We start from the raw sequence: 16,768 nt of genomic DNA, 5'->3' as shown, positions 1-16,768 counted from the left end.
ATGATGCACCAGTTTCGTTATCCTTCCTTGCACAATTATAACCTCTTAATTTGAAGTGAATATTTTGTTTCAAAAATGTCTCTTGAAGAGCTACGCAAACAGGATTTGATTTATTAATGAGAGCTTTGATGTCAGTTAGCTTTGTCCGAATGCCGCGACAATTCCACGAGAGAAAGGTACCCATTAAGAGAGTTTTTTAGCTTGGGAATTATAAAGGGCGTTAGTTTGAGTTGGCGTTATTTCGCAACTCATTTCAAGGTCATCCTCCTCTTCGTCGGATGGATGGAGAGCAATTGAATCAGGACTTTTGGACAATCCTCCAAAAATAGTAGGTAAATCCTTTTGGACTGTCCCCGTAGTTGCAAGTCCCAGAGCAACCGAATTTCGAATATTGGATTTTTTAAATTTTGATTTAAATTTTTCCGAAATCATTTCTTGTGAAAGGCCGTGTTTCGAAAGCTTTAATTTAAGAGCACGTGGAGGCTTTGGTTTTGGTTTACGTTTCGGTGGATCGTGAGATTCAGGAGCACTGTTTGTGGAAGGTTCTGTATCAGATTCGGATATTTTTGCGGGAGGAACTTTTTCAGCAACAATCTGCACACAATTTTTACATGAACAGTTTTTACAATATGATTTTTTAACAGCTGATGCATAGCTGACCCCAGGGGAAGGTGTCTGTGCCTCGATTCTTCTTTTCGCTTCTGGATAAGAAATTTGTTCTTTTGTTTTCAAAGTTATAATTTCTTTTTCCAACCTCCAACGTGGACATGATCTGGAAAAGGAAGTATGTTCTCCATCACAGTTGACGCACTTTTCAGATGAGGTGCACTGCTGGCTATCATGTCCTTTCTCTGAACAACGGGCGCAAGTAAGTGTCCCGCGGCAGGCGATCTTAGAGTGCCCAAAACGTTGGCATTGAAAGCATCTCAGAGGGTTAGGTATAAAAGGACGCACTTTCAATCTCATATATCCTATTTTAACTACTTCTGGCAAAGTAGGCATTTGGAACGTAAGAACGAGGTGCTTTGTAGGGAGGAGTTGTCCATCCCGCCGAATTGAGATACGGCGTACATGTATCACTCCTTCAGGTTTTAGGTCATTTGTAATTTCTTCAATTGATGTATGAAATAACTCCCCACATGTAATAACACCTTTAGAAGAATTAAGAGATGTATGCGCGCTTACAGAAATGGGAATTGTAGCCAATGCTTTCAGTTTGAGAATTTGATTAGATTGTTTTCGAGAATTAACTTCCACCAACAAATCTCCCGAACGAAGTTTGCGAATGGCAGAAACTTCCCCAAGTGTTCCAGAAACGGCTTTTTCTACAAGGAACGGAGAGACCGTGTGAAATGTCTCCTTATCTTCAGAAAGTCTTTTGATAACAAAAAAATGATCGTAATATTTTTCTGTATTTTTTCTTGTCGTTTGTTGATTTAAGTTTTTAGGCCCCATACGATATGATAAGTGATTCGGGTCCGACGGCACCGCCCACCACGGAGCCCAACAAGGGAAGGCAGCCACCGGCTCTGGCCATTCCCAGCCTCGGCGCTTACCCTAGCGCTAATCGGTACCTATACGCCCGGAGTTACCCCCGGGGACAGTGACCACCCTTAACGCCAAGCCCAAGGAGTAACCCCTTCGCTTGATCCCTAGCAGACTAGTAACTCAGGTTGCTAGTTACCGGCCGATTGATACACCGGGGACCACAGTGCACCGCCCGTCTAATGGGTCGCCACGCACGGCAAACACGTGGGGGTATTTGCTGTCCATGAGAAGCAGGAAGCAAACAGAGCGGCGACAGCTTCTCATGGAGAGCTCCCTCGCCTACGCTGTTTTCATGGGAGGACAGGAGAAGTGGTTTTGTGCTTGTGGGGAGAGTGATAATTCCAGCCTTATGGTTCTTGGAGGTGAACTGGTTCCAGGACCTTGGTATTCCTGAAATTCTTCCCTCCAGAATGTATGGTTCTTGGACTAGGATTATGGTCCCCTCAGGGGCTCACCTTCTTTAGGTGAGTACGGGTGTCCCAATCCCGAGGTACCCAGGGATCTTTACTCCCTTTCAGTTCGCTCTCCTCTACACATTCTGCTTTTTGCTGTATTTTTTCTTTCCCTCGACGGCAGGCGAGGGAACTCTCCATGAGAAGCTGTCGCCGCTCTGTTTGCTTCTAGCTTCTCATGGACAGTCAAAACCCCACGTGTTTGCCGTACGTGGCGACCCATTTGAAAGACGGGTGGTGTACTGTGGTCCCCTGTGCATCAATCGGCTGGTTACTAACCACCTAAGTGGTTAGTTTGCTAGGGATCAAGCGAAGGGGTTACTCCTTGGGCTTGGCGTTAAGGGTGGTCACTGTCCCCGGGGGTAACTCCCAGCGTATAGGTACCGATTAGCACTATGGTAAGTGCCGAGGCTAGACGTCTAGAGCCGGTGGCTGCCATCCCTTGTTGGGCTCCGTGGTGGGCGGTGCCGTCGGGCCCGAATCATATTTCATATCGCATGGCTCCTCCCAAGAAGGGTCCCTTTAGTGGGCGTCACATAGTTCCTAACACTTTTTCTATTAACCAACATTTTGATAGATATTTTATAATAAAACGAATTTCTGAAAGTGAGACATTTGAAACAGTTTCCCCTTTTTTGGTACAGAAAGCAATTTGTGCTACAATTGGTGATGCGACGTCAATACGCAAGATGCGTTCTGGCGACTTGCTGATTGAGATTAATTCACGAAAGCAAGCCCAGAACATACAAAAGTTAAAGGCTTTGGCAACTATACCAATCAAGGTATACCCACACACATCTTTAAATACATCAAAAGGTGTTATTACATGTGGAGAGATTTTCAACTTGCCTGTAGATTTAATTACTGAGGAATTAAAATCGCAAGGTGTCACACATGTCCGCCGTATTACCATCCGGCGAGATGGACAAACTCTTGAGACTAAACATCATATACTTACTTTTATGTCCCCTAAACTCCCGGACTACATATATGCAGGTTACATTAAGCTTCCCGTGAGACCATACATACCGAATCCTCTCAGATGCTTTAAATGTCAGCGTTTTGGGCATTCAAAAGCAAACTGCCGTGGGACAGTCACTTGTGCCCGCTGTGCTGAGAAAGGACATGAGAGCCAGGATTGTTCAGCACCAGAGAAGTGCGTGAATTGTAAAGGCGAACATACGTCCTTCTCCCGCTTATGCCCACGTTGGAAAATCGAAAAACAAATCACAGCAACTAAAATTAAAGAAAATATTCCATATCCTGAGGCTCGAAAGAAAGTTCTTGCACAAACACCCTCCCCTGGCGTAAGTTATGCATCTATAGTACGGAAAAACTTTTGTGAAAATTGTACCTGTCCCAACTGTGCTCAAAATACCACCCGTATAATCTCTCCTAAGCAGTCATCTGATTCTGATACAGAAAAATCGATTGGCAACACACCTGATATTGAAAAACTAGACAAAAATAAGCGAAAAACAAAGCCGGTAAAATCTCTTAAACTAAAGCTTGCAAAACGTGGACTGTCGAAGAAAGAACTGTCTTCGCAGTTCAAGAAATCAAGCACCAAACATTCTGTTGCATTGGGACTTGCTAGTAGGGGTATAGCCCATAAGGACTTGACGTCCATTTTTGGAGGCTTATCAAATAGTCCCGATTTAAAACTCCATCCTTCTGAGGATGAAGCTGAATTTGACATGAGTTGTGAAGTTTCAGCAACTCCAACCACTGCTCTTAATTCCTCTTTTCGCAATAAAATTTCTTAATGGGTACCTTCCTTTCTTGGAATTGTCGCGGCATTCGTTCCAAACTTCATGACATCAAGACTATTCTTAACAAATTTCATCCCATCTGTTTTTGTGTGCAAGAAACTTTCTTGACACCAAACATCCCTTTAAAATTGCGTGGCTTTAATTGTGTTAGAAAAGATGTAGAAACAGGATCTCACAGTTGTGGAGGTGTCTGTATATTTACGTCAAACCTGTATCCAAGCACACCACTCAGTTTACATACTTCCCTGCAAGCTGTGGCAGCACAGGTTCACGCAAGAACGCTGGTCACAGTTTGCTGCATTTATCTTCCGCCTCATGGTATCATCAGTCAGCAAGAACTCGACAATTTGGTGGACCAGCTTCCTTCACCTTTTATCCTACTCGGTGATTTCAATGCGCATAGTACCTTGTGGGGTTCGGATAGCACAAACTCTCGTGGGCGACAGATAGAGCAGTTCCTATCAAATAACTGCCTCTGTCTGATAAATAATAACGAGAAAACGTACTTCCACGAACCCACAAGAACCTTCCATAATCTTGATCTGGCCATTTGTTCTCCTGAGATCCTCCCTTTGCTTAATCTCACAGTCGAAAGTGATCTCTATAATAGTGATCACTTTCCTTTAATAGTTTCACAAAATGACATTAATGAGGTGACACCATGTTCCTCTCGTTTCATATTCCAGGGAGCAAACTGGAATGCTTTCTCGGAACTTGCAAATATTACAGAGACAATGGTCAGAACTGCGGATATCTCGGAAGCAGTGCAAAATGTTATTGATACCATAATGAGCGCCGCTAATGAAACCATACCAAAGAGTTCTCCACGTCTCAGAAAATTTCGAAGACCATGGTGGAATGAAGCTTGTCGCGACAGTTATAAGACTCAAAAAAAACTTTGGAACATATTTAGAAGGTACCCAACGACAAAAAATCTAATTGCTTTTAAACGAGCCAAAGCCTTTGCTCGCAGAGTTCGCCGTCAAAGTCAAAGGGAATCATGGGCATCTTTTGTTTCATCCATAACATGCTCCACTTCCAGTAAAACCTTGTGGAACAAAGTTAAGGCCGCCAGTGGGATTTATCGTGAATTTACCATCCCTGTTTTGAATACAGAAGTGAAACATTCCGCTCCATTGGACATAGCTAACATTCTTGGCCAAGCATTCGCGAAAGTTTCAGCAATTGATTCTTATAGTCCTGAATTTACGGCAATTAAGAATCGCGCAGAACGATCGCCATTGCGTTTTAATACCAAGAGAACTTTTCCATATAACTGCAAATTTAGAATGTCAGAACTGGACGCAGCGTTATCTCGCACCCGTGATACCAGCCCCGGGCCAGATGGAATCGTATATTTGCATGCTTCGCCATTTGAATAGAGTTTCCCTTTCCAATTTATTATTTTTATTCAATAGAATCTGGAATGAGCAGATATACCCTCATCAATGGTGCGAAGCTTTAGTGATTCCAGTGTTAAAACCTGGCAAAGAACCATCAAACCCTTTGAATTATAGACCAATTTCTCTTACGAGTTGTCTCAGCAAGACCTTTGGGCGTATGGTCAATGCTCGTCTTGTGTTTGAATTAGAGAAGCAAGGAAGCATTCCCCTGTTGCAGAGTGGTTTCCGAAAAGGACGATCGACTTTTGATAACCTGATACTACTGGAGACCCAAATTCGCAATGCTTTTGTCCGGAGGAATCACCTTGTTTCTGTTTTCTTTGATATTGAAAAGGCATATGACCGTACATGGCGATACGGCATACTATCTACGATTTTTAATCTTGGTTTTAGAGGAAACTTGCCCATCTTTTCAACGAATTTTTTAGCTTACCGAACGTTCCGAGTTCGCTTGGGTAATTTTTATTCTAATTATTTTATTCAAACTGAGGGTGTTCCACAAGGAAGTGTCCTCAGTGTTACACTTTTTATTCTTCATTTTAGTCAGATACTTAATCATTTGCCATCCTCTGTTCATGGAAGTCTTTACGTTGATGATCTGCAGATCTCTTGCCAAGGAAGTAATATGCGTTTGATTGAGCGTCAGCTACAGACTGCAATTAACAAGATAGTAGCTTGGTGCGATACAAACGGACATAAAATCTCACCCGAGAAATGTCGGTGCATTCACTTTTGTAGAAAACGGAACATTCACTTGGACCCTGTACTATATATACGCACTACTACCATACCTGTCGTAGAGGAAATGAAATTTTTAGGGATCTTCTTTGATAATAAACTAACTTTCCTTCCACATATTCAGTTTTTGAGAAAGAAATGTGAGAAAACCTTAAACATTCTGAAGGTTCTCTCCAAAACAACTTGGGGTGCAGATAGAACTTCCCTCCTCCGTGTGTACCAGGCTGTTATCCTTTCTCGCATTGACTATGGATGTATGGTGTATGGATCTGCTCGCTGTAGCGTTTTACGACGTCTGGACACCATCCACCATTCGGCTTTGCGAATTTGTTCGGGCGCCTTTCGAACATCACCCATAGAAAGCCTCTATAATATCTGCCACCAGTTACCACTCGACTTAAGGCGTAAAAAAATATCTACTTTATACTTCCTACACGCACAAGCTAACTTGAATAATCCATTGGGTGAAATGACACTATCGGCTGGACTGCGGAGACTCTATGATGCGCGTCCCTTTCACATACGCCCTTTTTGTGAGAGAATGAAAATGCTTCTGAATGATTTGGAACTTAATGATATTACTATTAAATCAATTCCGTCTCTCCAATTCCCTCCTTGGAATGTTCCAAAATTTATCTTTTTGAACCCGTTTTCTGGTTTTAATAAAGACATAACTGCACCAGTTGTTTTACAGCAGCTTTTCCACTATCATCGCTGCCAATATTCTTCTTTTGCACCAATTTTTACAGATGGTTCGAAATCGGATGGACATGTCGGTAGTGGCATCATACTTCCATCTGAGACACTGAGCTATCGTTTGCACAATTGTTGCTCAGTGTTTACTGCTGAGTTGACTGCAATTTTCTGTGCTCTTGAGAAGATCTCACCAAACACTCAGGGGAATTTCATAATCTATACTGATAGCATGAGTGCATTGGAGACATTATCCAACTACCATAATCGAATGCATCCGATTGCCATTGAGGTATTGTATCTTTTACGAACTCTTAAGGAAAAGGGATTTAATATTATATTTAGCTGGGTACCAAGTCACGTGGGCATTGTTGGAAATGAAGCAGCAGATGTCGCTGCAAAACATGCTTCCACTTCGCTGTGTCAAAGCATCCCATATAGTGACTTTAAAACAGCCATTTTTTCCCGCCTGCTATCAATATGGCAAGGAAAATGGGATCTGCAGACTGAGAATAAGTTGCATTCAGTCAAACCATCCATTGGTTTATGGCCTACGATTCCTATACGAGAGCTGGATGTTAAGTTGACTCGTCTCCGTATAGGGCACTCACGTTTTACGCATAAGTATCTTATTTTTGGGGACAGTGCACCGATATGTCCCACATGTCGGGTCGTTTTTAGCATTAAACACATTTTAATAGAATGTTGCTCATTTAGCTCACATAGAATTCGTTTTTTTAAATCTTCATCTTTAACTTTAACAGACTTGGTGGGGGAGACGTACCACCAAAATATTTTCAAATTCTTAAAGGCTATTCGCCTTTTCACGTACATTTAATTCATTTTTTGTCTTTTCGATTTGTTTGACAACTAAAAATAACTTTGACTTTCACTTTTTATTTCCACATTTAAACCATCATTGCTCATTTTAAATTTCTGAATGTTATATGTTCATTTTAATCTATTCAATTTTCGCCTTCTTTTACCGAGACTAAACTGATTTATATTTTAATTGATGAAACAATTTTTTATGTAGTATGATTTTAAACCATATGCTTGGCGCAGCATGACCAGATATGGCCCTTGCGCCAAAAAAATCCAAAACAACAACAACAACTAGGATTATGGTGGGGTGGAATTTGGATGCTGCGTCTATTAAGGCCGATGTTGCTATTTCTGATCTTCTCAGGTTTATTTGGAGTAGTCTGAGGAGGTTGGGTGGTTGTTTGTTCCTTGAGAGGTTTTCTGGGATTGGTGTGCTGTTACCATTGTCTTGTTGGATTAGTGGGTTGGTGGATTTTATATTGGAGGATGCCTGGACCATCAGTAATCTCTTGTCTTTTTATAGAGAGCTACTTCTCCCTTGTAGCAGGAGCAGCTCTGGTTGTCTGAGCGGTGGCTGATTGGGTATCGAGTACCGTGGATTTGATTGTGCATTGCACAGTTAATGCAGACCACTTGTGGAGATCTGCATTTTCTTGTCTCGTGGTGTCCCGCGCAGCTTCCGCAGAACGGCCTGGTGTTGGGGCAGTCTTTTGCTAAGTGGCGGAAACCTTGGCACTTATTGCATCTTTTTATATGGAAGAATTCCTTGATTTGATACATGGACCAGTTGATTGGGATCCTTCCTAACTTCCTGATCTTATGGAAGCTTTCACTGGGGGCCTCCATTACCCAGTGCGCGGTCCCTTGTGTTCGCCCTGACAGCTTGAATCTTAGATTCAGGTTTTCCGTTGTTCCTGCTCTTGCCTTAAGGGCCTCATTTATTTCGTCGATGGTTATCTCCTCCGGCAGGTTGTATATTATTATGCTGGGGTGTCTTCTCGCCGGCTGTTTTGTATGTATTGTCTCCTTCAGGGTGTTGGAGTTTTTTATCTTCGTCTCAAGCTGGGAGATGTCCTCTGGGTTGTCACAGATGACCGCTACTCCGTTCCTGATGTTGCGCACTTCCTTGATTTTTACTCCGGGGTGTGCCACTTCCTTTTTGAGTAGCTCCCTTATTTCCTCTGGTCCTTTTGACGATTCGCTAGGATATATCAAAAGGGCCTGGGGCTTTTTTGGAGCTTGTTTCTTCGCTATTGCCGCATAGGATATTTTGTTTGGTTGTTGCTTGTGGGCGTTGGTGATGTTTTCTGGGAGGTCTGTTGCTTCCGTGTTTGTCCTAGTTTCTTTTGTCTCCTTTATGTTGTTGGAAGAGGGTTCTTGTGGCCTTGCCTCCAAGGACTCGATCTTGTATTCCAGGTTATCTAGGAGTTTGTTCGCCTTGCGTGCTATGTCCGATTTCAGGTAAGCCCTGTATTTGGGCTTGCCCCCCTGGGTGTTGGTGGTGGTTCCTCCGTTGATGATGTCTCTTATTTTCTTCAGCAGTTGGGCCGTTGTGATGTCCGCTTCCACCTGGGTCCCGCTGGATATCACCGAGACCATTGAAGAGGTGTTAGAAATGTTGGAGGAGGAGGAGGTTCTTCTTTGTCTCTGGGTGTTATGGTCGCTTTCCAGCAGGGAGATCATGTCTCTGACCTTGGGAGACTGTTGCAGCTGCTCCTGGTCCCCTGGATGTTCCATCAGGGATGTCGAGTTTTTACCTGTATTATTGTCTTTTTATGGTTGGGTTGAAAACCTGTTTTTTCCCCTGAAATAGAAATGGCTGGAGCGACTGGGGCTCGTGCGCCCATAATACACCGTGCTGAGTCCTGCATTTCCCCTTCTCCTGGTGCTACAAACCTTCGTTTCTGTTATTTTTTTTTTTTTTTTTGGAAACGATTATTGTGTAGTGTTAAGTGCGGCTATAGGTAATTTTAGGTTCTATTGAGTTTAAATTTGGGTTGAAGAATTAAAATTGTATTGATAAGAGAAAAGAAGTGGTAGAAAAAACAATTAAGTTAAAATTAGAATAAATTTTTAGTTGTACGATTTGCGGGGGGTGGGGGGGGGAGGGGGCGCTACTGTGGGTTTAAGTTTAAAATTTGGGTTGGATCGGTTGATTACCGGCTGAGTTGCTGGATCTAGAAGGAGATGACATCATCCACCATTTTTGGGGGCGGCCTTATGTATAAAGGTTGGCATAGAGGTTAACATGCTAGAGCAATTGATTTGGTTTTTCGGGTTGGGGGGGGTCATTAGGGGGTTTACATAATATATTTAAGTTTGAAGGGTTTAAGTTAAAAATTTAGGGGGGCTAAGATTTTGTTCTGAGTTGTCTACTAGAGCCAGGAGCGCGATTACTATGTTGATTGAGAGCTGGGTTATTGGATTTGGTAGTGGTGATCATCATCCACTATGTTATTGGGCGGCCTTTTATATTAAAACTTGAATAAAAATTTAGATATCAGAGCTATTGATTTGATTTTTCGGGTTGGGAGGGTCATTAGGGGGTTTACAAAATATATTTAAGTTTGAAAGGTTTAAGTTAAAAATTTGGGGGGGCTAAGTTATTGTTCTGAGGAGGCTCCAGACATTTTAACGCCACGGTACAACCCCGAGCGTGGAACCTTGAAGGTTCCTTATCGGTTGAGTGGGTGTACGTGGAAAAAACAGAGCTACCCCACCCTCAGGGGCCCAGTTGCGCCCAGCACGGGGCCGCACCCCGAACAACTTTATTTGTTCAAAAAATTTTTACATTCTTGGTTATGATTACAATTGGACAAAAACAAAAAAAAAAAAATATTTACATAAGTATACATTGTTGTATGACAGTTGCGGCCTCCTGACAAAAATTTGAGGCCGTTATGATTGTGAATTTACATTCTTGTGAGGATTAAATGAAAAATGAAATATTTACAAATGTTACATTGTTGATTGTCAGTTGCAGCCTCCTGACAAGATATGAGGCCGTTGTTATGGTGATTCAATAGTTGGGAGGTGATTAGTGATGAAGAGTTCCTGTTGCGGGGGATGAAGTTAAGTTGTCTGCTGTTGGGTGTCTGCAGCTGGTTTGCCCAGGGTCTGTCGGTCTTTGTTGGCAGTGGAGGCTGGTCGCTTGTTGGCTCCGAAGGGTGAAGCTGGGGTTATGAGGAGAGTCAAAGTTGCTGGCGGGATGGCGGCTGGATTGCTGTGGCAGGCGTGCGGAGAGGCTGCGAGTTGGGGTGTTGCGGCTTTCCGGAAGTGGATTTTGATGTTGAGGTTGGAGGCTGGCCGGGAGAGGATGTTGAGGCTGAAGGCTGGCCGGGAGAGGATGTTGAGGCTGAAGGCTGGCCGGGAGAGGAGGTTGGGGCTGGAGGCTGGCTAGGAGAGGTTGTTCGGTGTCCGAGCTATGGAGGAGAGGTCTCTACGCTGGTCGCCAGTTTTGGCTTGGAGGTTTGTGGACGGGTTTGGAGGTTGGAGGCTCTCGTTACTGGGTGAAGAGGATGTCCTCATTTGCCCGCAGGAACCTGACTAACTGGATTATTTTGATGCGGGAATTTTTGTTGCTCGTAATTCCCTTCCACCAGGTTGGCTCTAGATGTTGTGATGGCCTGGTGAAGTGGTAGGAGGTGGTTAAGGGGCAGCTTGTGGCGTAGTGGAATGCAGTGCCCTCCTCGCCACAGCCGCAGGTGCTGCTGTCTCGTAGGTGAAATCGGTGAAGGTAGGCAGGGAAGGGACCATGCCCTGTTACAAACATGATCTCCTCCCTTCTCCAACCGGTTTCAGTGGTTTTGACCTTAGGAAGGATCGTGTAGGTGGACCTTCCTGTTTCTCCTGCGTTCCACTCTTCTTGCCATCTTTTGACCATTATTGTGTGCAGTTGTTTTTTAAGTTGGTTCCTGGGGAGCGGGATGTCAATTGGGGTTCCTTCTGTTGTTGCTTTTTTTGCCAGTTGGTCTGCTAGCTCGTTGCCTGCGTTTGCGGCGTGGGCTTTGACCCAGCCTAATTTGATGTGGTTGGTTTTGAGGAGGTCTTCTTGGATGTCTTGGGCTATTGTACTATTGGTTTTGATGGTTTTAATTGAATGGAGGCTTGACTCGCTGTCTGTCCAAATTTTTGTTGGTTTATTTTGTTGTTTGGACCAGCGGCATGCTTCCTTGATGGCGGTTAACTCTGCCTGGAAGACTGAGTTTTCCTTCTTCAGCTTCCCCATCCATTCATTTTGGACTTCCTCTTTGGCTATTACGCAGAAGGCGCATCCAGTTAGGTCATTGAGGTGTGAGCCATCCGTGAATATGTTGATTTCTTCCTGTGGTGAGAATGCCTTGGCTGTTGAGACTTTCTCCTCCACGTGGAAGTCAGCTGGGTGGAATTTTGCTGAGGATGGTTTTCCTTCGTAGTCGGAGGGTTTGAATGTATTCCCGTCTATGGAGACTTCTTTTTTGAGCCTTGTTAATTTTATGTAGGCCGCTTCCAGTTCGGCTTTTAGGTACAGCGGTAGGGATCCCTCTATAACCTGGAGTGCAGCTGTTGGAGTTGTAGAGTAGGCGCTGCTGATGTTCAACAGGAACTTCCTGTGTATGGAGTTCAGGGCTCGTTTTTGCCTTGCGGTGAGGGAGGCTGCCCATGCTACCGAGCCATGCAGGATCATTTTCTCTGCGATGGTTTTGTAGAGAATTCTCCTGTGGTCTTTTTTGAGGCCCCAGTTGGATCCGGCGACCCTTCCAATCTTTTGTATGAGGTTGGATGACCCTGTCTTTATGTGCTGGAGATGGTCTGCCCAGTTAAGTTTTGAATCTATATGGACTCCTAGGTACTTGAGTGAATTTTTCCTTTTTATTGTTGTCCCTTGCCATTTTATTCTTGGTCCGTTGGCCAGTTTACTTATTAAAATGTAGTTTGTTTTTTCTATTGAGATATTTAATTTGTGATTGTTGAGCCATGCCTGGAAGGTTTCTAGAGCTTGGTCTGTTGTTTCTTTTAGTTTCTTTCCGGTGGGCTCTCTTATTATAAAGACAAAGTCATCCGCGAAGGCTTGGAGATGCACATTTGGACTCCAGGTAGTAGAGAGGATCTCGTTGGCGACTAGGTTCCAGAGTATCGGGCCTGTGCAGGAGCCTTGTGCGCAGCCTTTACTCTGGTCCCATTCAACTGTTCCTTGAGGAGTTTCGAGGCATACCTTTCTGTCCGTTAGTATGTCCTTGAGGGTTTCGGTTACGTTTGATGGATGGTCTATTTTATCGATGCTATTTCTGATGGAGTTATATTGCAGGTTGTCGAAGGCGCCTTGGATATCTATGGAGAGGGCTATTGTATGGTTCTTTCTGAGCTTGGAGTCTGTGATCTTTTGGATTAGGTGGCTTATCGCGTGGTCTGTCGATTTGCCTTCCCTAAATCCGAACTGGTTGTGGTGGAGGTAGTTTAGACTATTGAGCTTGTGGTTGAGTCTTCCGAGAAGGAGTTTTTCAAGTGTTTTCCCTATTGTAGAGAGCAGGGTTACTGGCCTGTAGGAATTTACTTTTTGGGGGTCTTTGCCTGTTTTATGAAAGAGAACTATATTGCCTTTTTTAAGAGATGGTGGGAAGCAGTGAAGAGAGAGGCATTTATTGTAGAGGGAGTGGAGGGTATCTGGGAATCTTGAGTTTATTTCCTTGAGTATGATGTAATCTATTGAATCTGGGCCTGGTGCTTTCTTTGTTGGGGCTTGTTTGAGAACTCTTTTAATTTCTTGCTTGGTGAATGGTTTTTCTATTGTGGGGTTTAGTGGAGAGCTATGGTTGTTGATGTTGGAGGAGTCTTGGGGGTACAGCTCTTTCAGGATGTTCAGAGCGAAATCCTTGATGTCTCCTTCCATTGGGGCTTCCAGTTGTCGGAACAGATCAGAGGGAGGGTTCTTATCCTTCACCACTGTTTTGTAGGGGAGGCCATATGGATCTATTGTTTTGGTGCAGAGGTTTCTGAACGATTTTCTTTTTGCCTTCTTTGCTTCTCTCTTCATTTCCGCTTGTTTTTTGGAGAGGATTGTTTGATATTTTACTTTTTCGAATGTTGGGGACTTGCGGACTCTTCTTTTCAGCGCCTGTATTTCCTTCTTCCGCAGTTGGAGGTCCTGGTTCCACCAGTTGTTGTTTGGTGTGCCTTTTACCTTTTTGGTTTTGTACGTGATTTTGCAGGCGTTGAAGATGGTTGATTGAAGGGCTATTGTGGCTTCCTGAAGCGAAGTTTTATTTTTGCTCTCTTTTATTATTCTGTTTATTTCGGGCAAGGTTTGGGACAGGGAGTCAAGCATTTTCTTGTGTCCCCCGTAGGCTGTTTTGAAGCGGATGTATTGGTGCTGGATTGGGGAGGTTTCAATATCTATTATTATGTATTTGTGGTCGCTGTGGGAATAAAATTCCGACACCGACCACTTGGTGGAGTTTGCCATGTCTGTGCCTTTTGTGATGGTGAGATCTGGCCAGCCTTTAGAGAAGTTGTGCTCGAATGTTGGAAGGGAGTTTGCGTCGTTCTGAAGGAACAGGTCCTTTGCTAGGAGAAAATCCTCCACCTGTGAGCCCCTGGTATCTTCGTTTGAGTATCCCCACAGCCTGTTATGTGCGTTCCAGTCTGCCCCAATTATTATTTTTTCTTCTTTTAATTCATCTATTATTTTATCTATTTCAAGTATTGCTTCTTGGATGTTTTCATTTGGAGAGGAGTAGGTGGATATTATATTTAAAGGGCCTTTGTTGGTTTGAATTTTTATTGCTGCGCTATTTTCTTGAGTGGAGAGGAAGACTGGTTTAGAGCAGGTGGGTAGGATGATGATTCCCGCTTTCAGGTTTTTGGAGGTATAGTGTTTCCAGGACCGTGGGATTCCAGATATTTTGCCTTCTAGGGTGTAGGGTTCTTGGGCTATTATGATTTTGGGGTTAAATTTGGAGGCGGCTTCTAACAGAGCTGAGGTTGCTATCTCCGATCTCCTTAGGTTGATTTGGAGTAATCGGAGGGTATTGGCTGGTGGGCGGTTGCTTGTGTTGCTATTTTGGCTCGGGGGGCTAGCTGCGTTGATTTGTTGGGTTGTTGAGAGTATGGATATGGGGTTTGGGGGACCTTTATCCATCAGTAGTCCCTTGATTTTTTGTATAGAGCTACCTCTCCCTTGTAGCAGGAGCAGCTCTGGTTGTCTGTACGGTGGTTGATGGGGTACCTGGTACCATGTAGTTGGTTGTGCATGGCGCAGTTGATGCAGACTACTTGTGGGGATCTGCATCTCCTGGTTTCGTGGTTGCCAGCGCAACTTCCGCAGACTGGCCGGTTCTTGGGGCAATCTTTAGCTAGGTGGCGGAAGCCTTGGCATTTATTGCATCTCTTGATGTGGAAGAATTCCCTTACCTGGTACATGGACCAGTTAATGGGAATCTTCCCTAGCTTCTTGATCTTGTGGAAGCTGTCGCTGGGGGCCTCCATTACCCAGTGCGCTGTCCCTGGTTGCCTTCCTGTTAGCTTGAATCTCAACTTGAGGTCGTCCGAGATTCCTGCTCTTGATCTTAGGGCCTCGTTTATTTCATCTATTGATATATCCTCCGGTAGGTTGTACAGTATAATGCTCGGGTGCCTTTTTGCCGGTTGTTTAGTTTGGATGGTATCTTTAAGGGATGCGGAGTTTTTTATGGTGGACTCTAGCCTTGTGACGTCCTCGCTGTTCTCGCAGACTATTGCCACTCCGTTTTTGATGTTGCGCACGTCCTTTATTTTGATTCCCGGATGCGCCACTTCTTTTCTCAGGAGTTCCTTTATTTCCCCTGGTCCCCTGGACGACTCGCTGGGGTAGATCAGGAGGGCCTGTGGTTTTTTTGGAGCTGGCTTTCTCATGATTGCCGCGTATGTGGATTTATTTGGTTGCAGCGATGGGGTATTAGTGTGGTTTTCTGGGAAGTCTGCTATTTCCATGCTTGTCCCAGTTTCCTTGGTGTCTTTTTTCTTGTTTGGGCTGGTTTCCTGCGGCCTTGCCTCCAAGGACTCAATTTTGAACTCCAGGTTGTCCAGGAGCTTGTTTGCTTTGCAGGCTATATCTGATTTCAGATATGCCCTGTATTTGGGTTTGCCCTGGGTGTTGTTCGTCGTGGTTCCTCCGTTTATGATGTTGCGGAGTTTCTGTATCAGTTGTGCTGTGGTCTCCGCTTCTAGTTGTGTCCCGTTGGACGTCATGGAGGTGATGGATGAGGAGTTGGAGATGGTGGAAGATGAGGAAGTTCTCCTTTGCCTTGCTGGCTTGTGATCATTCTCTAGGAGTGAAACAATGTCTTTCACCTTTGGAGATTGTTGGGAGAGGTCTTGGTGTGTTCTCTTGTCCATTTTGGTTTTCCACTTGCTGGATTTCGGTTGGTCTTTCCTGTGCTAAAATTAACCTATAAAAAGAAACGGCAATGGCGGCTGGGGATCGTGCGCCCACAATGGATTGTGCTGAGTCCTGCGTACTAGGGTCCCGCATTTCCCCCTACTCCTGGTGCTTCGAACCTTCATTATTATTGTTATTAGAGTCAGTTATTGTGGAGTGATGAGTGCGGTTCGAGATGATTTAGAGTTCGAATGAGTTTAAGATTTGAGTTGGAGAGTTGAGCTTATGTAGATGCGAAGAGAGAGACGGAGAAAGAAAGAAAAAAAAAATGAATTTAAAGTTATGTTGGTACCACTGGCGGGGGTGGGGGGAAGGGACGCTACTTGTGAGTTTAAGTTTAAAATTTGAGTTAAATCGGTTGATTAGCGGCTGAGTAGCTGTACTTAGAGGGGGATGACATCATCCACCATGTATTGGGGCGGCCTTTTATATGAAAGTTGGAAAAAGAGTTAGCATACTAGAGTTACTCGTTTGATTTTTCGGGTTGGGGGGGTCATTAGGGGGTTTACATAATATATTTAAGTTTGAAGGGTTGGAGGCTCCAGACATAACACCCCTCCATGCCCCTGCGACTATAATCTTGACGATTATTCTAACAGTTGGGTGGACATGGAGAGGAAGAGACTAACCTAGTCTTTCGGGGATCCCCTTCGCATCCCACGCCGAACGCCGCACCCCGAACAACTTTATTTTTTTTCCCGAACTTGGTTACATAAGGATATACAAGAAAAAACAAACATACTTTACACTATATACAGAGTTTTTACAGATGGGGTACATTGCAGATTACAGATGCAGTCCCCTAGACATTAATTGGGACCGTTTTATGGTGATTCGTGTTATTTGTTAACATTAGTATTGGCCGTGTTGAGATGTTGTATGTGATGCTCGGATGATGAGAAATGAAAGATAAATTTGAGATGATTTGACTTGGTGGGTTTT

General features: G+C 44.0%; 1 protein-coding gene across 1 annotated transcript; it reads right to left on the bottom strand.

The window, feature by feature from the left end:
- Positions 1–183: 183 nt before the first annotated feature.
- LOC129956605 (uncharacterized) lies at positions 184–1,842 on the bottom strand. Its single transcript, XM_056068536.1, has 2 exons — positions 1,832–1,842; positions 184–1,375 (listed from the first exon to the last, which is right to left on the bottom strand). The coding sequence occupies exons 1-2, from the start codon at positions 1,840–1,842 to the stop codon at positions 184–186; spliced, it is 1,203 nt and encodes a 400-aa protein (XP_055924511.1).
- Between the last annotated feature and the right edge of the window lie 14,926 nt (positions 1,843–16,768).

This window comes from Argiope bruennichi, chromosome 11, assembly GCF_947563725.1.
Source record: "Argiope bruennichi chromosome 11, qqArgBrue1.1, whole genome shotgun sequence".
NCBI classification, from domain to species: Eukaryota; Metazoa; Arthropoda; class Arachnida; order Araneae; family Araneidae; genus Argiope; species Argiope bruennichi.
This window is presented reverse-complemented; position numbering and strand designations above follow the sequence as displayed.